The following is a 21,857-nucleotide window of genomic DNA, read 5'->3' as shown; positions in this document are numbered from 1 at the left end:
TATAAACTGAAGATTTCAAATATTGGTAGAAAGTTGGCTCAAAGACCAAATAGTAAGTACAGATCTTGAAAACTTTTTAAATTTTTGGAGGATTTCAAGGATTGTGCAGTCTTAATGTAGATGTACACTGAGCACTTTTTTTTTTTACTGTACACATAAAACAATAAAACAATAGTTTTTAATCATGCATGCAGTATCATTTCTGGTTGCTTAAAGGTATTCTGTAAGGTTTTAGACCATGAGTAGAGCTTTGGAGAATTTTTCGTGGGTGCCAGTTTTGTTTGTCCTGTGCATGTGCATGAGGACACATGCACGGGGACAACACGATACAGATTTGTGCCAAAAGTGTTGTACTAGTCTACTGATGTATAGGCGACAGTAACATACCAACAAAGGTACGGAAGCAGATGTTATTAAGTGTGTCCTGGTGAGTAACACTAAATGTTAATGTGTCTTTTTGTCTGTTTACAAACTCCTGCGGGCGCCTTTAACCCTCAACTGGGCATCCCTCTCTGAAACCCTCTCCTCAAATAAACCTCTTGTGTTTGTGTGGCAGATTCACGAGAAGCTGAGACAGTATGAGAGACAGAGTCCAACGCCTGTCCTCCACAGTGCCTCTTCTCTGGCAGAGGATGTAAGTTCATCTCACACACACACACACACACACACCCTAAATTACTTTTCCACTTGGGCACAGCAGTCAGTCACAATGAGTTAGCTCTGACAGAGAAGCAATGCAGGTATCAAAAGTGAATTTTAATGTTCTCAAAGTGCTGAATCATCGATGCTCATCTAATGAAACTCCATATCCTGCTGCTCTCTCGCTCCCCCAGTTATCAGCGGGGGGAAACTGCTGACCTTAGCTGCTCGCTACTTATCCTCCCCTGTGTGCATGTCTGTTGTGTATCTGTCTGCATTTACTCCACAGTAAACTGCTGCATGCATTACCGGTATACACATGCACGGGTTCATGTCAGGTCAGGGCTCATGTGTGTTCTGTGATTGAAAGGTGGCGGAGGAGCTGCAGAGCGGACCAATGAGCACCGAGGAGAAAGAGCTGCTGCACCTGCTGACGTCACCGCATTTAAAGGTAAACCCACTTTTGCTTTTTTGCCATCCGTCCCACAATAGTATATAGCATTTATGTTGCCATTTTTCCTGTCCCTGAAGGCTGTTCACAGATTCTGGCAGAGGCCAGGCTGCTCTCTCTGCAGCTCAACATCAGCAGCGTATTCTGAGCACGTCTGCTTTCTGTCCCATCAGGCCGTTCTCTCGGTGCATGACACCGTGGCACAGAAGAACTTTGATCCCGTGCTGCCACCGCTGCCAGATGACTTTGAGGATGAGCTGGAGGAGGAGTCAGTGAAGATTGTCAGACTGGTGAAGAACAAGGAGCCACTAGTGAGTTGTGGAGGAGAACATGCGAGCCTGCAGGAGAACTGAAGGAAAGAGGAAGAGACTGTGGGACTGAGACCTTTGCTATTTTCTGTTAATGATCTTATATTATCTCACTATACTCCAGGGAGCCACCATCAGGAGGGATGAAGCCACGGGGGTGGTGATCGTGGCTCGGATCATGAGAGGAGGTGCAGCCGACCGAAGTGGTAAATTTAGCTTCTACTCTTTTTTATTATTTTTTATCACAAGACAAAAAACTAACAGAACAACACAAGCAAGACAAGAACAGTGAAAAAAGGCCAATGAACAACATAACATCAGGAAATAAGAGAACAAGGTTATGTCTGTTGTCATATGATGTATTATTTTAAGGGAAGTGAAAGCATAGGAAGGCAAATAAATAAAAATAGTCAAATAAAAAAAAAAAACGATTCAAAAATAAAATTATAAAAATGAAAATAAAAAAAGATGTGACACAAACTATCTCTAGACTTCCAGTACCTGCTGTTCCCAACCTGGAGTCTGGAATACAGACAAAAACAAACCCAAACACTTTTGTGGAGAATTCTGTTTTTTTATTCACTTTTCTTTCATCTTTTTGCTTTGTGAAATATTGCATTATTTTACCTCCCTGTGGCTTTAAAAATATTCAGATAAACCAGAGCAGAGAAAATATCTCTTTGGTTTAACTGCTTACATTCAGGGCAGCAGCCAAAGCTGTCTTGAGTCCAAAATATTGATATATATTGTTTTCTGTGCATTTTATCTAGCTGCAGGATATCCTTAATGCTATTTCAAAACACCGTTCGCACAAGAATGATGGTGCAAGAGTGGAAATAACATTTTAACTATGAAATCATCTCAGATAAAAATCTATTTCAAGAGTTTCGGGTGCCCATTGATGTAGTATTTACGTATAAAAAAATGATAACATGCCATTATACATTTTTCTTATTTAAGCTGCACCATTTAAGTGTGGAGGTTATGTTGAGCTGGAGATACCAAACATGAGTAATAACACAACTGAGCACAACAAAGTTATGGCAGAGAAAAAATGATCCAAAATATCCATGGAAGTAGAAGAGGACACTCCCTAAAATCATTCATTTGAGTATGATAGGTGCAATAAATATCAGGATCTCAAGGACAAAAAACACCATGGTTTATTTGTGTGGAATTAGTTTTTCAAAACCCCCAAATTCCTAGATATGATGCAGATATGATGCAGTGAACATGATTCTAGAGTCGGTCCTTATTCGTAGCTATAGCCTTGCTCACAAATTATGGACATCACAAGTAGCTATTGCTTTGAAGTAAGGGATTGAGACCAGCAAAAGGCAGAGAACCGCAGACCTGTACAGATGTGCTTATCTGTTTACCGCTTTTGAAGTTTCAAATCCTTCCCCTTGTGCTAGTCATTGCCAATTTTAATGGAATCTGTTGATGTTAAAGATAGCTTTTACAGGACATTTATGCAATTACTTGATTGTTAAAGAAACAGGAAGGACTCAGGAATGACATGCAAAAAAGTCCCCCTCATAGATATCAGCCAGCACATTGCAGTAATGTAGCACAGCTCTCAGGACGCCTCAGGAGGCTCCTGATTATCACAGCAGTGTGATGGCATTTGTCTCCCTGCAACCAGTGAAAATTAGTAACACTGCTTGACAAAAAAATATACATATGTGTGAGATGAAAACCTGATACTGTGATGACTGTGAGATCAAAGCGGCAGTGAGAGAGATGCAGCAGCAGGAGGAAAATGACAGGGATGGTGCGGCTGTTGCTGAAACACAAAGCTCTCCACGAGTCCCCAGAGAATCAATCACACCATATAGACTCACAGCAGAGACCCTTTCATGGGTGTTACCATGGAAATATCAGCCACATGCAGGTGTGTGTGTGTGTGTGTGTGTGTGTGTGTGTGTGTGTGTGTGTGTGTGCGTGTGTGTGTGTGTGCGTGCGTGCGTGCGTGCGTGCGTGCGTGCGTGCGTGTTTCTTGCTGCGTCGTGCGATTGGAGAAACCTCTCGTCAGTGCGGAGACAGAAGCTGTAAAGAGATTTCAGAGTTAGCCTCAGGTCTCTTTGTAAATGCATACATTATGCAAGTATGATTGCACAAAAGTGTGTCTGCTCTGTGCTTCTCCGCCCTGAGGGGGAAGCGTATTGATCTGACTTCGCTCAGCCTTTGATTTCCTTGTTGTGGCTGCAGTGAAACAGATCCCAGCTGATGATATAGGCGGCGCATATCTTTGAATCTGGCAATGTTACTGATGTTGTGATACAAAAGAGAAACCCCAAAGACCCAGATGAGCTCAGTGAAGACTTTTGATTCACACTAATTGTCAGTCTGTATCTTCATATTGTCTCTCGTCCCCTCAGGTTTGGTCCATGTAGGAGATGAACTCAGGGAGGTCAACGGAGTCTCTGTGATCCACAAGAGGCCTGATGAAATCAGTCAGCTGCTGGTAAGACGCACAGTTCTGCTTTAGATTTTAAAGAAATGCAGCATAAAAATGCTTTATTAAAACATTTTAAGACTGGGCACAAAATATACAAGTGTATACATTTGTGCTAAAGGTATAGATGTTATTAATAATTACAACATTTTTCCCTTTTGGCTTCTTTTGGTCTCCAACCTCATTATGGTGAGATGCTTTTTCAATATAGCCTATTTTTTGCAATTTTAAGCAATTGTATATTTAAATTAAAACAAAAAAATATTTGGTAATTATTTGTAATCATATGTAACACTGAATCAAATCCAACTGCATCAAAAAGACTAAAATCAGGACCTTTTATATTTGAGCTGGCTGTTTTAAAGATGGTTCTGGTGTATTTTATGTCATCACCATTATTCCTACAAAAAGTCTTAACACAGTCAGGAGTGAAAGCACAGTGGTTTCCTAAAAACTTCAGATCAACATTTGACGAATTTGAAAGACAAAGAATTGCTACCTTTTTATGCCAACACAACCAGAGATGTGCCGTAGTGTTAAATATCATGCTGGAAAAGTGAAAAACTACAATGGTTTATTAGGGCCATTGTAGGCTAAAGAACAACAACAAATGCACACAAATTCGTAATAGCTGCAACCAGGTACGTGCATGCCACGCCTCCTTTTAGTTGATGGGCATGAACACCAACATACGCTTGCATGTTTCTAATGCCAACACACACACACACACACACACAAAGTAGAGCAAGTGGAGGGGGTATTATGCTGGAAAAAAAACTCAGAATTTCCAAGATTAGAATTGGATAATTAAAGGGAAAAAACTCAGCTACTCTCTGAGAATACAGTGGTAAATTCATTTATGATAAAATGTGTTTCTCGTAGATTTAACATTTTAATTTTGTAATTTCTCAAATATTACCCCTCTCCCCTGGCTCTTTTTTTGTTTACCTACATTGGCCCCAATACCCTGTTGAAAGAAACTCAGTGCTCAGTACTCAGTGATCATCATAAGGCAACCATCCACAAATATCAGTGAGATCAGTGAAAACTGATGAGATATTCAGAAAAGCAATAATGTGTTTTGGCACCCAATGAAAATGGAACAAAACGAAACCAAAAACAAATATCCTTCATCATTTTCTATAACAATGTGGTGTGTTGGGCAAAACTATAATCTGAGGTGAATGGTGACAGTTTTCTTTAAGATAGCGAGAAAAATGAATCATTACCTTAAACGTTCTGTCCATCTTTTATGTATTTTATAAATGGTTCACTGTTGGTCCATTAAAAGTAAAATCCACCTCAGGGAGACTTTTACGCCAAGTATACCTTGTGTTTGTCTCTAATTTGAGGCTACAGTCGCACTCATCACTCCCCTACTTCCTCTGTCTATTTGTGATCTAGTCTCAGTCCCAGGGCTCCATCACTCTAAAGATAATCCCTGCCATTAAAGAAGAGGACCGACTGAAGGACAGCAAGGTGAGATGAAGCCTGAGTAAAGGAGCATGCTCAGTTCTCCTGTGGCGTTCCAGATCCATTATTTCTTTAAAACCACTGATGTAAAGTAGTTTCTAATTTTGAGATCATTATAGGTCATAGTCAGGTTAACAGCTTTAACTATATATATATATATATATATATATATATATATATATATATATACACACACAAAAAATAAATGTCAATTAAGGTGCTTTTTGTTTCTGCTTCCAGGTCTATATGAGAGCCTTGTTTGACTACGTCCCGCTGGAAGACAAAGCGACGCCTTGCCAAGAAGCGGGACTTCCCTTCAAGCGGGGAGACATCCTGCAGGTTGTGACCCAAGACGACCCCACGTGGTGGCAGGCGAAGCGTGTGGGAGACAGCAATCTGCGGGCCGGACTCATCCCCTCCAAACAGTTCCAGGAGAGGTAAGAGCACCCGGGAGGAGACGGGTATCACATGATGTATCTGAACAACATGTGACGGTAAACTGATCAGTGCCAGGACCGTACGGGTCACCCACACAGTGCTGATATTTATTTTATCCTGCCATTTGTAATCTGTTAAATCCACATTGATGTGTTCCACTTTGAGGGGTCAAATATGATTAGATGGAGCATCGTAGCAGCATGGAAAAAAAAAATAAATAGAAGCGCAGCCTTAAATAGGCGCATGCTGATTCTGTTATGTGTCATAATCCGTCAGTAAAATGATCTCAGCTGGCTGGGAGATCCCTGCCAAACACTGCAGCGTCTGTTGGATTAATAACCACAGCTTAAACACAGAGAGAGACAGGTCAGAGGGCTGTCCGAGCTCTGGGAAGCCCACATGCTGTGTTTTGTAGGTTAAATAATGTTTAGGATGAATTAACATTTTTCTGCTGATGCTGTGGGTTCCTGCTGCTCTCTGAGCTCTGAGGTAAAACGATGATCACAAAAAATGTATATGCATCAGCATGACTGAACACAAGCAGCATACGCTCAGGTCTGCTTACTGACATCACACAGCGTCATCATAGAGGAATTACTGAGCTGGCCTCCGGCGCACAGAGCTTTCTTTGCCACTAGTTCTTGGATGTCGGCTTGTTTGTCGCGACATTTAGTTTGTTGGGACTATTTAACAGACACTGCTTCTGCCACTGCTGCGTGTTAGGTGGTGCTAACCGGGCAGACGTTGAACTGACTGTTTGCCAGCTTGGCTCCAGAGACTGTTCTTGAGCTCTGCGTCTGTGTAACTGCTCCAACAAAAGTTTTCTTATCCAAGACATCAGCTGAGCAGGTTGTCCTTCAACGTAACTGAGGACACATTAGCGAGCTCACTGCTGAAAGAATGTGGCCACATGCAGCCCAGACCACCTCCGAATGTGGTTTGAGCGATCGGATCTGGAGACATATTGAGGACGCATTTGGTGCATTCACACTTGTACTCAGAGCTGTCCTCTTGTGATATAGCCACCTAGGATGCATGTTAATACCAGGTGTAAACAGGGCCACTGAGACATCAAAAGACTACACATGGATGTAGACGACACCAAAGAGACACAAAATTACCCCAATGAGATACAAATGACCAAAGAGACATAAAAAGGCCACAAATAGATGAAGACAACACCAAAGAGGCACAGAATTACTTAAAAGACACACAAACAATTTCAAAGAGACATAAAAAGACTACAAATAGATGTGGACAACACGATAGAGACACAAAGTGACAGCAGGGGGGTTTAAAGGACCACATAGAGGCAACAAAAAAGAAGGCAGAGAGCGAAAGTGAGCAAAAGGAGACTGCGTTGTTTGTGTTCGTTTTGTGTCTCTCTCAGTTTGGGAGTCTTCCTCAGGAGGGTTGGGGGGTCTTGGACAGGTTTGTCCCCAGAGGCTGTCTCATAATCTTTCCATAAATGTTGTGTGCTTCTCTCTTTCACATTTAAATCTGTTATCCTACCTCCCTGCTCATCTTTGGCTTGGTGTGTATTTCTGACCTGATGATTCTCTTCCTGCCTCCGTCCTCTCTGGCTTTTTGTTCTGCTGCACATTTCTCCAGGCGACTGGCCTACAGGATGAAAATGGGCACTCTCCCGAATCCAAAATCCCCTAAAAAGCCTGTCTGTAAGTTTCTGCTTGCCGGGATTCCTCTGCATCCTCAGCACTATTTCATGATTACAGTTTAGTACCTGCAGCATCTCCCACTATCAGCTCTCCTTTCTCCTCTAATGTGCTCCATCACTGTCATTATAGGACAATAATATCTCCGCTAGATAAATGCAGCAATGTTTTCATCGACATTTATTGACCTTTTGTGCTGGTAATTGGCATTCTCAGAGGCATTAGTATTCATTGTCCGTCCTCTTGCTGCTATGCTGCTATGTGGACATTTTTTTAAAAGGGATGAGAGAGAGATGGAGGGGCACAGAGACGTAGGGAGGGATCACAGATATGAATTAATCTCTTTCATGTTTGGTCCATCTGGCCAGCGAGCAGCTTAAGTAGATCCAGACAGCGTTACAAGCTGCGCGCACTGACAAACAAAGCCCAAACAATACATTACACTTCTCACTTTCTCACTTGATACTATAGCGGCGGCGTGTAAACCCCGGCAGGTGAGTGGGTAATGTGAGCGGTGGCTCTTCGTGGTGTGTAAGCTGCAGGCGATCCGATTAGGCCTGAGCCACGGGGAGACAACAAGAGCTTAGCGGCGTGGCAGCTAGCCCTGCTACGCCACGCAGCAGCAGCAAGCCTGCGGGGACTCTTCTGTCTCGGCCTCCCTCCACGCTCCTCCAGCTCTCTGATTAATTCCCCTAAATCCCAGCAGGGGCCCTTTAAATGTGGATCCCCCTCCCATGTCCCGTCTATGACGTCACTGATGTCGAAATCTCCTAAAATTTTTAATCCTCATTTCATACATTTCAGAATTTTCACTCTATTAGACGTCATCAACAGCGACATGACGGTTACCTGCTCTAATGTTTTACGCTCTGTTTCTCCTTGTTGCATTTATATCAGATGACCAAGGATGTGATAAAGGTGGGTACATGTGCAACAACAAACACGATTCATGTACAACAACAAACATCCTCACACAAAACGCACAATGGAAAATGTTCATAGAGGCCTCAAAGCCTGTGTGTGTACGATTGTGTGTGTGTATATGTTTGTGTGAGTGTGTTTGTGTGTGTGTGTGTGTGTGTGTGTGTGTGTGTGTGTGTGTGTGTGTGTGTGTGTGTGTGTGTGTGTGTAGAGCTTGCATGTGTGCTAGAAGGGTGTCCATTTGGGATTTCTACTGCTTCCAGCTTAATTCCTCCCCTCCTGCTGTTAGTGCACCACACTAGAATAGAGATTCTTTGCCGAGCTTTTTTTGTGTGCGTGCGTGTGTGTGTGTTGTACCAGGCGGTGTGCAGGCAGAACAGCATCTCTGGAGACTTTAGCCCAACCGAGCAGAGGTTGTTAAAGATAACAATAGCTCCTCTTTTGTTTTGCGTCATCCTCAGTCCCTATTATCTTTTGTTCTGTTTTCCTCTGCTCATCTTTTACTCTGCTGCTGTTTTTGTGTTGTCTTCTCTTGTTTTCTGTGCTGTTAGAGATTTTTCCCCACCCATCATTAGTCTATTGTCTGCCTGTCAATGCATATCATCATTCAAGGCCAAAATTTAGACTTAAATGATTAAACGTAAACATCTGTCTTTTGTTTTTGGATTGTGGATTTGTAGGTTTCTGTATGTGAGTCAGCTGAACCTCAGCTGTGAATTTTTGGGAAGGCGAGGCTTGTTTTTTTTTTTTTTTTACGTGTGTGTGGGTCACAGAGACTCGACTCACAGCTGGCTCCTCTCAAGATGGAGAGCCATCTTTCTCTTCTTCTCTCCTCTCTTCTCTCGTAATGTTAAGTCTTTCATTAAGCCTTCGTTAGTGGCCTCCGACAACGTTCCTTCATTATCTCTTGGCTGCCCCTCCACTCTCGCCTCTTGCCGCCTGCCTGCCTGCTGCCTGTCCGCCCCGCCCGCCCTCTCCAGCGCCCCATGGCCCGCCCTCCCCTCTTTAACTCCTCCACCTCCCCTTGCTCCTTAACTCTTCCAGGTCTCTTACCCTGTGCTTACCCCGTCTTTTCCCTGCTTGCCTCCCTACAGAGGACTGTGACTGTGAGGGCTATTTCAATGGACAGTACATAGGTGAGAGCGTGCACATCTTTCTCCACCTCCTTCTCCCTGTCTGCTCTTTGCCTGCTGCAGCCTGGCTGTGCACTGGGTCCCTGGGTGCTTCCGGGCTGGGGGTCAAAATGACTGCTTGTGTAGGGTTGACCTGTCTGGGGCCGGGGGTTGAGGGATAAGAGGAAGGGGGCGAAGGTTTCAAAGGGTCAAGAGAGCGGGTCAAAGACAATGCCAGAGGAGGAAGATGGATGAGGATGAAACTGATTGATTTGGTGTGGGGGGAAGACATGCGCAGGTGTTGAAAAAAACATTACAAGTGTTTGTATTAAATGTGAATGTAGGAAAAAAAAATGTGTAGGAGGTACAGTCTCGCACTTCTCACAGTGCCAATAACAGATCTGCCTCTTCAGAGACTAAATGTACTAATAATACTAAATGACATTTTTATTTGTAAATTAAGATTATTAATCAAGATATAAACTTTAAGGGGAAAAAAAACGCAGGATAAGGGCACAGTAAAGACAAAACACAATCTGTATTCACAGAGCCTTCACTCTGCTGAACAGACGCGTCCAGCTTTAGAAAGGTTAGAACTATTAAATCACCCAAAGAGCTAAAAGATCGGTTGTTCACTCTTTGGTTTTTTTGTGCAGTCTAGGAGTTGTTTTGTACTGTTGTTGTTATGCATTGAATATAAATATATTCCATGCAGGGGTCGTCAGTTTACCCAGTGATAGAAAAGGGGCCTCTTAAAAAAAATGGTTGAGAAACACTGTTTTAGTGGGTGCACATCATGAATGTGACAACAGTTACTCACTGGGGTTAAAATAGATCTTCTTTCCAGATACTTCCAGAGTTCGTTTCAAATGACAGTTTTTTCCAGGAAACGTTCTTGTACATTACTGTCAGATAAAACAAATATTTTTACAGTAATGGGAAATGTTGGTAATCATTGCAATTAAATGGGTGGCCAGGTTTTTTTTTTGTTTTAATAAGAGGCTTTAAATTCAGATTGGGGTGGAGAGCATATATCAGTCCCCTTTATCCTCAACCCCTTTTCCAGCCTTCCACTGGCCTCCCCTCCCTCACCCATCTTCAGCCCATCTTGATCCCCGTTTACTCCCCCACATCCTGTGAGCTGCTGGAATGATGAGCACAAGGAGCGATCTAAAAACAGCTGAAAGCTTATCAGCACCCTCTCCCTGTAATACAAAATACATGATTAAAACAGTATTTGTGCTTCCTATCATGCACTCTGCTTGGAGCTGTAAACCCCTCCATCCCCCCCTCCACCTTTCAGTGTTTGGATCCTCCTAAACCTCCCTCTCCTCCCGCCCTGCATCTAACCGCTGCTGTCCTGTCGTCAGTGTACTGCTTCCCCCTTCCCCAAAACACCCTCCCTGACCCCCCCGTGAGGGCCCTGCAAGCGTTGGACGCATTGCACACTCAACCAGGCACGTTTGCTGCTCGTTCACCCTGTGTGGAGGTGTGAGGCTGGGTTGTGTGATGCTCTAACGCCAGTTATAGTCTCTCCTAAGTGTAAAGCAGTGGCGCCCTCCTGTGGCCAGGTGTTTTCCTGGGAATTTTATTCAGGTACAGTGCCCGGCTCATTCCCTCAGGTACACACCACTGACGGGGGATACAGACAGTCCTGGCCATGGGAGACCCTGATTTGCAGTCACTCTGCCGTTGACGCGGTGTTTCTCAGGGCCAGGCTGTCCTGTCTGTCCTGCCTCAGCACTGTAGCCTCGTTCAGAGCAGCATGCCTTGTTTGGACCATAATGTTGGAAAATGATGATATATTTTGGATTACTGAGATCTGTTTTGAACTGCTGAAAGAGATTTGAGATCACTTTTTAAAACTGAATTTAAGGAATGTTGTTTTTCTTCTTTAAAAAAAAAAACAGTCTGCTTCACTTGATGTGTTTACTATCAGTTGCATGTGATGCAATTTTTAGTTGAAGCATGACGTTGAATTGGCTCTAAGTTCAGCCAATATCTCAAGTATTTACACTTCAGATAAGAGTGAGCTATTTTTAACCCTGTGCACTATTTGCAAAGGTTTTTTAATGCATGATTATCAATGGGTTGGTCTTATTTTGCATTTGCTCACTGCACTTATCTAATAACTTTGTGAACACGCAAACAATTTTATCTGCAAGTGAAGAAGTGTACTTATGTAATCTTTTGTAAATAATGTCACGGCTCCTGACGTCTGACAAAAGACCTTTTTTTCTCTCTGCTCCATCTTTCCTCCCATCTCTGGCCTCACTGCAGCTGGTTTACGGAGGAGTTTCCGGCTGAGTCGTAAGGACAGGCAAGGGTCCTCCGGAGAGGGATCTGATACCGCAGACCCCGACTTCCTGACTTATGAAGAGGTGACACGCTACCAGCAGAGGCCAAATGAGAGGCCACGTCTCGTGGTTCTAATCGGTGAGGCCGAGCCTGTGGCAGGCACCAATGGTCTCATGTGATGAGAGTGACACCTAGTGGATTAGAGCGTGTGTTGCAACATACTGATAACCCATGTCTTACAGCTTTTTCAACACTATGTATGTGACATTAACTTTTTTTTTTTTTTTTCTCTCTTGCAAAGGTTCTCTCGGAGCACGAATCAATGAACTCAAACAGCGAGTGATTGCCGAAAACCCACATCGGTTTGCAGTGGCTGTGCCGCGTGAGTCTTCTATACACAGTATTTATTAATGAACCAACATTACATTACACATATGATTTAATTCCTTTTTTGTGTTCCTACAGACACCACCAGGCCCAAGAAGCCTCATGAGAAGGAGGGTGTGGAGTACCACTTTGTCACCAAACAGCAATTTGATGCAGATGCTTTAAACAACAAGTATGTTTTCACTCACACGTTGTTGCTTTTATGACAGCATGTATTTGTTCCTTGCTGAAATGTTTGTTCAGGATTCCCACAGTCATGGAAAACCTGGAAAAGTCATGGAATTTGAGAGTCACTTTTTCAAGGCCTAGAAGAGTCCTGGAATTACTAAATATCATTGAAAGTTTTGGAAAAGGCATGGAACTCCGACGCGTTAAATGAAATTGTTACAGTAATCTTCCAAAGTAGCTTTAATATATGTGGTTATGTGATGATTTCTTTTACCATCACATGCGTTTCTCCCTGCATGTTTGCCACACAGCTGAAGTTATGTTGAGATGGAGTTTCAATCTGATATGTTTGAAAATGGCAGGTAACTTTGGCAAGGAGAAAAAAAAACATTATGCTTCTTTGAAAAGACATGGAAAAGGTTTGAAATTTTGTTGATGAAAATGTGTGGGAACCCTGTTTTTTCTCTGCAGGTTCATAGAACACGGGGAATACAAGGAGAACCAGTACGGGACGAGTATAGAGGCTATCCGCTCTGTACAGGCCAAGAATAAGATGTGTGTAGTGGATGTGCAGCCTGAGGTAGGTGTCACGGTACAACCACTGCATCATAACATATCATGAGCTCCAGATCCTGCAGGCAGCAGCAGTTTGCAGATCGCAGATGAGAGCAGGCAGTCACATCACATCTGCTGTGTGTGTGGAGAGGCTGATGCATCACTGACTCTCTCCTCTCATGTGTGGTTCTGTTTGCTCTCTCGTATGTAACTCCTCCATCACTCCAGGCCCTAAAGAGGCTGCGGACAGCAGAGTTCAAGCCCTATGTAATATTTGTCAAACCTCGTGTTCCTGAGAGCAGACGTCGCCGCAGTGCTGCCACTTCACCAGGAGGGGGAGAGCACGGCCGCATTACAGTGAGTCCTCCATTTCCTCTTAACAGTAAAAGCTGTGTCCCACTTCACTGCTGTTTTCTGTTCTGAATATAACTTAATGTATTGTGCACCAGGAAATAGTGTATACCATTAAGAACATGAATAAGATATGTGCATGAGTTGTGTAAGACTTTGTAAACGATTGTCTTAGTATTTATTTTTTATTGCTGTTGCTAAACATCCTTAAATAATTAATCAAAAAACATGTTTGCTGTTTCCTGTAGAGGAATTCAAGTAAAACTAAGTTTTCTTCACAAATTAAAGGTAACGTGGCATGACACATCATTTCATGGATGAAGTATTCCTTCAATTAGGGTTTTGAATGAAAGACAGGTTAAAACTTGTACTGTAATATTTCCAGTGTAACACTGCTTCTTTTACTTCGGTGAAGATTGTAATATTTCTTCCACGTGGCATTCATGACTAGCTTTGGCGAATACGGGCTGGGCTAGTTAAGCTCCTGCATGTGTCCCTCATCTTGCTCTCTGCAACAGGACGAAGACCTCCAGGAGATGCGTCAGTCTGCCATTCAGATTGATCAGCAGTACGGACACCTGGTGGACCGGGTCCTGATCAAGGAGGACTCAGCCAGTGCCTGTGCAGAACTGCGAGGTATCTTGGAAAGGCTGGAGCGCGAGTCCTTCTGGGTGCCTCTGAGCTGGGTGCGGACCTAAACTTAAACCCCCCCACCATCTTCCAGATGAACTTCACAGCAAACCCACCCAATTCCTCTCCTAATGAGCCGACCCCCAACCCCACCCCACCCCCGACAGGCCTGCTGGCCAGCCTGGGAGTCGGCTGAACTTCCTTTGATTGACTGAGGCAGGACTGGCCAGACCGCCATAAACTGAGCTACCAAAGGGTAAGATGATGCCAGAGTGACACATTTTTGTTTGGGGTGTTGCAGTAGATCGCCAGCTCTCTTGGCCCAGAAATCACAGTCTTACCGTCACTTTAAGTCATATTTATTCAGGTATGCTTTTAATTTATTTAATGACGTCAAAGACAAAGGATAGACGCAAGTTTGTAGTTTAAGACGTGTTTTATTCCTCACACTGCCGCTCTGTCTAGCTGTATCGCTCACTAGAGTGTGGCAGGTCTGGGATCCTACTCAGAGGATTGCTCAGTCAGTCAGCTTTAATGTGACTCTTGTTGGAGTACCTTTAGTAGCATGGTTTTTTAGGTTTACACTTTTATTCAACTCAATGCCAATCGCAGAATGCTTCCTCTTAGTTCTTACTGCTCATGCATCCTGTACAGTATAAGAACAAATCATACATTCAACAGAATAGGACAAATTGATCTACAAAGCTAGGTGAATGCTATTTAAAACTTATGTCGTCTTTTTGCTAAATATAATTTCCACACAAAACAAATTATCCAATTGGAATGTGAGAATTGTATTTTCTACAAGCCTCTTTGCTTTTGGGAAACGCATGATTATTTAATCTCAGATGTAAATATTGTAAATATTTACTCCTCATGTGCCAACGAAAGATCTCGTAGCACTTCAATGCAACCTGTTTACCCTCTGTACCCGTGAACCCACATCTGTTTGTATGTAGAATATCAGCGTGCACAAAGTATGTAAGGATGGAGGTCACAGTGTACGTTTACAAACACCACCCTGAGATGCTCCTTTTTCATACAGGGATGGGTTTTGTACAGCTTCCCTGCACATATCTGTATTTTTGACTGCAGAGGAAGAAGCTGGTACTAGATGTTGGTTTTCTGTGATAATCAGGGTTTTGCTTTATTGATGTCAGTGTAGAGATGGGAGGTGTCATATCAACAGAGTTCGAATCAGAATTGAAACAATTAGTCAAAATTATTCAGCGACTATCAGCAGTTTAATTTATGAAGCAGAAATGCCAAACATTCCTGACATTGAGATAGTAAGCAGTCTAATTTTGATGTCCTTCTGGTTGCAAAATACTAAAATACTACTTGTAAGTGAAAAGATTTGAAATTTGTCTTTAAAAAAAAAAGCCATTATTCCCCAAATGCACATTGACACAGTTCTTTATCATAGTAATTGTTCCTTTTTTATCAACTTTGGAGGGAAATCACTTTACGGGCAAACTTGTTTGAGTTTACTGGTAGTGTAGGAAAGACATTTTTGGCAGACAGCTTGGAGGTGAGAAAAGATAAAAGCAACCAAAGCTCCTTACATACCTACTGGCATAACTTATCACTTCTATGGGTGGACACTATGGGTGTGTGTTTAAAATGAATCAGCTTCCATTTCCTTTCCTTTTTTTTTTTCATTTTTCTCCTGATCTCCATGTTCTGTATGAACCAGGAAAACCCAGAACGTTGACTTTTTAACATGTCCTGTACAAAGTGCCATAATAAAGCTAGCTGAGTCAAATATGTGGTATTTGCGAAGCATAATTCTTTCTTTTTCCATCCACTTGTTTTCCAGGGGGTTCCCACTGAGTTCACTGTCACAGTGAGATTAGCTCTGGAAATAATTTAATTGCACTTCAGAGGATTATAATTTGATGACATGCTATGCGATTTTAAAAACTACTTTGGCATTTTATGACATACTATTATTCAGTCCAGACGTCAATTTGTATAGTTTGTTCAAAAAAAATTTCATAATACAACGCATCTTGAAAATGCCATGTGTAGTTATTTTTCAAAAATTTTAAACTACACTATGACATTTTTTTTGACATGCTTGTATTCAGTATAGTGCAGTATGTTAAAAATTGTCAGAGCATACCCTGTTTTTAAATGTCATAGTATAGTATGTCAAAAAATGTCAGTATAGTATATTAAAGTCAAAGTATAGCATTTCATTTTTTTCTACTTAGGAGTTGAAAACAATGAGACACCAAAGTCATACATAGTAATTAAATTAATAAACAAACAGTAGATCTATAAACAAACAATAGACACAAAACAACCAAAAAAACCCTCACATCAGTTATTAAAAACAGTCAATAATACTAATGGGAAAAGGGAAATCCCACACGTACACTTCGGGCTCCCTCTTGGTCATACTTCAGTATAATATTGTTAGCTTCTCTCCCGCTTGGACCACCAATTTCCAGCTAATTGAACTAAATTGAACTATATTTATTTCGTTGATGTTAAAGAAAAATAGAACAAAATATAATAAGGATATAATATAGTTATACACAATCAATTTTTAATCAGATTTTTTTTTAATTTTAAACATGTAACAAAATGTACAATCAAAAAGAAAACAGAGTAATAGTTTCAAACAATGAAATAATAAATCAGTTTACAAGTCCGAAAAGGAGTGGGACAATATGAATTCAGCTTCCTCTTTTTTTTTTTTTTTTTTTTAAATATAGACTGACTTTTCTTAAACTTTTATAAATATATACTGATTACAAAAATACAAAGTTCAACACTCATATATTATCACTATAAAGGAATCTAAATTCATTATTTATGTATTTATCATAATCAAAATATAATTAAGTAACATATTTATTCTATGTAGAATTGTGTAATAATTTAGATACCCTTATCCCTGTACCTCTTAAAAATCACATTTTTCCACTTTTTCTTGAACTGCTCCATGTTTGGACATTGTTTCTGTTCATCAAACTGTTCCATAGTTTCACACCACATACAGGCACACACACACACACACACACACACACACACACACACACACACACACACACACTTTTCTCCTGGTAGTTCTCACTTTTACACTCTTGAAATAAAACAAATATAACTTAAGTTATATTTTGTACATACTCTGGATATTTCCTGGTAGTTGATTATGTTTTGCTTTGAGCATGATTTGAGCTGTTTGATATTCTATTTGATTAATACATTGTATTAACTTTGACTGTAAAAACAATGAATGTGTATGATCCCTATAACCAGCTCTGTTAATTATACAAAACATATCCAAAAAGAAGTGGGAGGAAGTAAAAACTTATGAAATCCCACCCCTTCTCCATCAGTTGTTGAAAAATGAAATGCTTCCCTTCCATTTTATACGAAAAATGAATTTCTATACGATATTCTATGTGCAACACGTTTACAGGGATTGTGGTTTGGTGTTGTACTAATTATTTTTTTCCTCTATCTAATGCACCTTTTTTTTCTCTAAATAACAATGTAAACACCTGGGGACTGTCAACCCCCCGTTTTGCCTATGTAGCTACAAAAAAATCATATCTTTATACATTTTTTAAAAAATGTTTCATGTTTGAGCATTGCTTTAACTAACTAACTTTAATTAACTTTAATCTATTTCATTATTTAACACCACAAATTGAAATACAAAAACTTTTCTTTGTTGTGCGCAACCTGTGAATTTTAAAGTTAGAATGTCCCCTCAGAATACAATCCCCGTCTGGATCCCAGAAAAACCTTTGAATAGTAGTTGGTAATTAATTAATATAGTAGTAATAGTAATGAAATATTACTTGTGGTGTTTGTAGTTCCACAATATCCATGGATTTTAGCAATTTTGACTTCATAAATAATGTGTTAGTGTGATCTATATATCCAACCTTATGAATGATTCTTGCTTTTTTCTGTAGAGTAATCAGTTGATGCAATTGATTTTTATAATTGATACCCCAAACCTCTACACAGTAATTTAAATATGGTAATACGAGTGCACAGTAATGAATGTGTAGTGATTTGTAATCTAGTAAATATTCTGTGTGATTTCCAGCTAATTTTATCATCTGTTGTGACACCAAAAAAAATTAATTTCATGAACCCTTTCAATGATAACCCCATCTATTTGAACCTTGTGAATCACCCCCACCAAGTAACATCATTTTCGTCTTGCTTAAAAATTACTGACAACTTATTATTATCAAAACATCTTTTTTTATTTGCTTAGTTCAGTGTTGACCCCCCCCAATTACTTTCACTTTCTGTGGAAATTTGCCACTTTGGAATGATGCGTTGCAGATGTATGATCGGGTTTTAGAGATCCCCTCAACCATCTGCACTACTGTCATATCGATGTCATTACAGTCAGTGAACATTTTGTTTTTACATTTATTAACAATATCAATAATTTCCTTCTCATTTACTGATGTAAGAAACATTGAACTGATGTTTCTTTCTATCAAAATAATCTTTCCTGTAGGAGGTACTGGATCAGGGTCTTAACATGCTAATTCAGGTCCCACGTTTACCAAAAAAACGAATCTGTCAACCACATCATTCATGTATATATTTCTCTATCCTTATTTATAAAGTACGGAGTAGTTTTAACTTACTGGTCTAAAGCCATTTTTATGACACTATTAATTCTACCCCATATCCCTTTATTATTACTGTTATCTAATATTTTATTATAATAATCTTTTTTACTTTTTCTTATAATATTAGTTAATGTATTTTAATATTTTTTATATTTGTTTTCTGCCTCTTTAGTTTTTTTGTTTTATGAAATCTCTACAGTTCATTTTTCCTATTGCAGGTATTTTGTAAAGTTTTTGAAATCCAAGGGCATCCAGTATATTTAATTTTTTGTCTGTACTGTGTTATAGGACTATGTTTGTCATATAAGGATTTAAATATCTAAATGAATGCTTCATAAGCACTGTCAAAATCAGTTCCTTTCTACACTGAATCCCAGTTGTACGCTAAGAATTCAGTTGTAATGCCCCCTGCATTTCCCCCTAAAGTATGTTATTTCATCACAGTTTCTAAATAACCTCAGATTTTACTTTGACATTTCTTTACTGATATTCCTTGATTTAAACAGGCACATCTGCTGATACTGGCTTTACCTGTTTCTGGACAACTTCACCTGATTTATTGGCCAAAACAATATATTACTCAAATTTACATGCCTTAATTTCTTCTGCAGTATCACAGTCAGTGTCTACACTGTATGAATCTACAGCCAAATGATATTTTATGGCATGAATTAAATAAAATATCGGCGGATATATATCTGTCTGCTCTGCTGATATAACAGTCATATGGTGTTGGTGCAATATGGTGTTGAAACCAAAATTCAGCATTGACAGTGACGTTGAAAACTCGACTGATAGCTGATTTTCTGCCTGATTCATCTAAGTTCTTGGCAGGGAAAATTCAGTATTCACAATTTAAAAAGTCAGGAGACAAGGAGACCATTGTGTTTTTTAACTGTTTTAATTGATGTTGCAGGCATGTCGATACACGTGATGGTATAGTATATTGCAAAAACATTCAAAAACAGAATATAGCATGTTGACAAATTGCCTGAAAATGTCATAGTATAGTATGTCGAAAAATGTCTTAAAAAATGGCATGTCTAGAAAACAGCATGTCTAGACATGTCATAGTATTGAATAATAAAGACATTTTAAAAAACAGTAACAAATAGCATAGCAAGATGCCATAGGGTAGTAGGGCGAAAAATGTCAAAATATGACATCTCAAGTGAAAAACACATAAAACTACATAAAAAAGCATACCCAGACACGAAATAGCATAGGCTGTTTCAAAGACGGTCATGAACACTATAAAATAGCATGTAGAAAAACGACCCAAAACCTGTACTATAGTATGTTGAAAAATGTCAAAATATAACATGTCCATAAAACTGTCGAAAATGTCATACTATACAATTGCTACAATACTTTTAACTGCCTCAACATGCTGTACTATGACTTATTTGAACATTTGGAGAGATGACTTTTTTGACAATTTTTCCTGAGCTATAGTATGGCGTTTTTTGCCATTTTCTATTTTGGTGTAAAACGCTCAAAATATTGACTTTTTGGACCGTTTTTCCAGCTAGATATACTATAAACTGCCTCAACATGCTGTACTATGACTTATTTTAATATTTGGAGAGATGACTTTTTTGACAATTTTTCCTGAGCTATAGTATGGCTTTTTTTGCCATATTGTAATTTGGCGTAAAACGCTCAAAATATTGACTTTTTGGACCGTTTTTCCAGCTAGATATACTATAAACTGCCTCAACATGCTGTACTATGACTTATTTGAACATTTGGAGAGATGACTTTTTTGACAATTTTTCCTGAGCTATAGTATGGCTTTTTTTGCCATTTTCTATTTTGGTGTAAAACGCTCAAAATATTGACTTTTTGGACCGTTTTTCCAGCTAGATATACTATAAACTGCCTCAACATGCTGTACTATGACTTATTTTAACATTTGGAGAGATGACTTTTTTGACAATTTTTCCTGAGCTATAGTATGGCTTTTTTTGCCATATTGTAATTTGGTGTAAAACGCTCAAAATATTGACTTTTTGGACCGTTTTGTTCAGCTAGATATACTATAAACTGCCTCAACATGCCGTAGTATAACTTGTTTTAAAATTTTGAGAAATTATTTTTTTGACAATTTTTCCTGAGCTATAGTATGGCTGTTTTTGCCATTTTCTATTTTGGTGTAAAACGCTCAAAATATTGACTTTTTGGACCGCTTTTCCAGCTAGATATACTATAAACTGCCTCAACATGCTGTACTATGAAATATTTTAACATTTGCGGTGATGACTTTTTGACAATTTTTCCTGAGCTATAGTATGGCTTTTTTGCCATATTGTATTTTGGTGTAAAACGCTCAAAATATTGACTTTTGGACCGTTTTTCCAGCTAGATATACTATAAACTGCCTCAATATGCCGTAGTATAACTTATTTTAACATTTTGAGAGATGACTTTTTTGACAATTTTTCCTGAGCTATAGTATGGCGTTTTTTGCCATTTTGTATTTTGGAGTAAAAAGCTCAAAATATTGACTTTTTGGACCGTTTTTCCAGCTAGATATACTATAAACTGCCTCAACATGCTGTACTATGACATATTTTAACATTTGGAGAGATGACTTTTTTGACAATTTTTCCTGAGCTATAGTATGGCTTTTTTTTTTGCCATTTTCTATTTTGGTGTAAAACGCTCAAAATATTGACTTTTTGGACCGTTTTTCCAGCTAGATATACTATAAACTGCCTCAACATGCTGTACTATGACTTATTTGAACATTTGGAGAGATGACTTTTTTGACAATTTTTCCTGAGCTATAGTATGGCTTTTTTTGCCATTTTCTATTTTGGTGTAAAACGCTCAAAATATTGACTTTTTGGACCGTTTTTCCAGCTAGATATAATATAAACTGCCTCAACATGCTGTACTATGACATATTTTAACTTTTGGAGAGATGACTTTTTGACAATTTTTCCTGAGCTATAGTATGGCTTTTTGCCATATTGTATTTTGGTGTAAAACGCTCAAAATATTGACTTTTTGGACCGTTTTTCCAGCTAGATATACTATAAACTGCCTCAACATGCTGTACTATGACATATTTTAACATTTGGAGAGATGACTTTTTGACAATTTTTCCTGAGCTATAGTATGGTTTTTTTGCCATATTGTATTTTGGTGTAAAACGCTCAAAATATTGACTTTTTGGACCGTTTTTTCAGCTAGATATACTATAAACTGCCTCAACATGCTGTACTATGACTTATTTGAACATTTGGAGAGATGACTTTTTTGACCATTTTTCCTGAGCTATAGTATGGCTTTTTTTTGCCATATTGTAATTTGGTGTAAAACGCTCAAAATATTGACTTTTTGGACCGTTTTTCCAGCTAGATATACGATAAAC

The 21,857-nt window shown here is 39.6% G+C and overlaps 1 protein-coding gene across 6 annotated transcripts in view; it reads left to right on the top strand.

Annotated features, from left to right (window-relative positions):
- The window catches only part of mpp3a (MAGUK p55 scaffold protein 3a), a 39,911-nt gene extending 24,284 nt beyond the window's left edge, over positions 1-15,627 (top strand). For 2 of the 6 annotated variants that reach the window (XM_088090967.1, XM_088090966.1), the window contains 17 exons: positions 557-634; positions 1,010-1,090; positions 1,264-1,401; positions 1,523-1,604; positions 3,780-3,865; positions 5,261-5,335; positions 5,570-5,766; positions 7,379-7,443; positions 8,338-8,358; positions 9,456-9,497; positions 11,004-11,069; positions 11,754-11,909; positions 12,073-12,153; positions 12,237-12,330; positions 12,798-12,906; positions 13,110-13,238; positions 13,751-15,627. In XM_088090967.1, the coding sequence (XP_087947093.1) occupies positions 557-634; positions 1,010-1,090; positions 1,264-1,401; positions 1,523-1,604; positions 3,780-3,865; positions 5,261-5,335; positions 5,570-5,766; positions 7,379-7,443; positions 8,338-8,358; positions 9,456-9,497; positions 11,004-11,069; positions 11,754-11,909; positions 12,073-12,153; positions 12,237-12,330; positions 12,798-12,906; positions 13,110-13,238; positions 13,751-13,930 (1,680 nt within the window). In that variant the 3' untranslated portion in view covers positions 13,931-15,627. The remainder of the gene's footprint in view (positions 1-556; positions 635-1,009; positions 1,091-1,263; positions 1,402-1,522; positions 1,605-3,779; positions 3,866-5,260; positions 5,336-5,569; positions 5,767-7,378; positions 7,444-8,337; positions 8,359-9,455; positions 9,498-11,003; positions 11,070-11,753; positions 11,910-12,072; positions 12,154-12,236; positions 12,331-12,797; positions 12,907-13,109; positions 13,239-13,750) is intronic. The other 4 variants (XM_088090968.1, XM_088090969.1, XM_088090970.1 and 1 more) reach the window with 4 other exon arrangements.
- Positions 15,628-21,857: the final 6,230 nt, after the last annotated feature.

This window comes from Plectropomus leopardus, chromosome 18 (genome assembly GCF_026936395.1).
Source record: "Plectropomus leopardus strain MGB_pleo_1.0 chromosome 18, ASM2693639v1, whole genome shotgun sequence".
In the NCBI taxonomy this organism is placed as follows: Eukaryota; Metazoa; Chordata; class Actinopteri; order Perciformes; family Serranidae; genus Plectropomus; species Plectropomus leopardus.
Note: the sequence above shows the minus strand (reverse complement) of the source record. Positions and strands in the feature narration are given on the sequence as shown.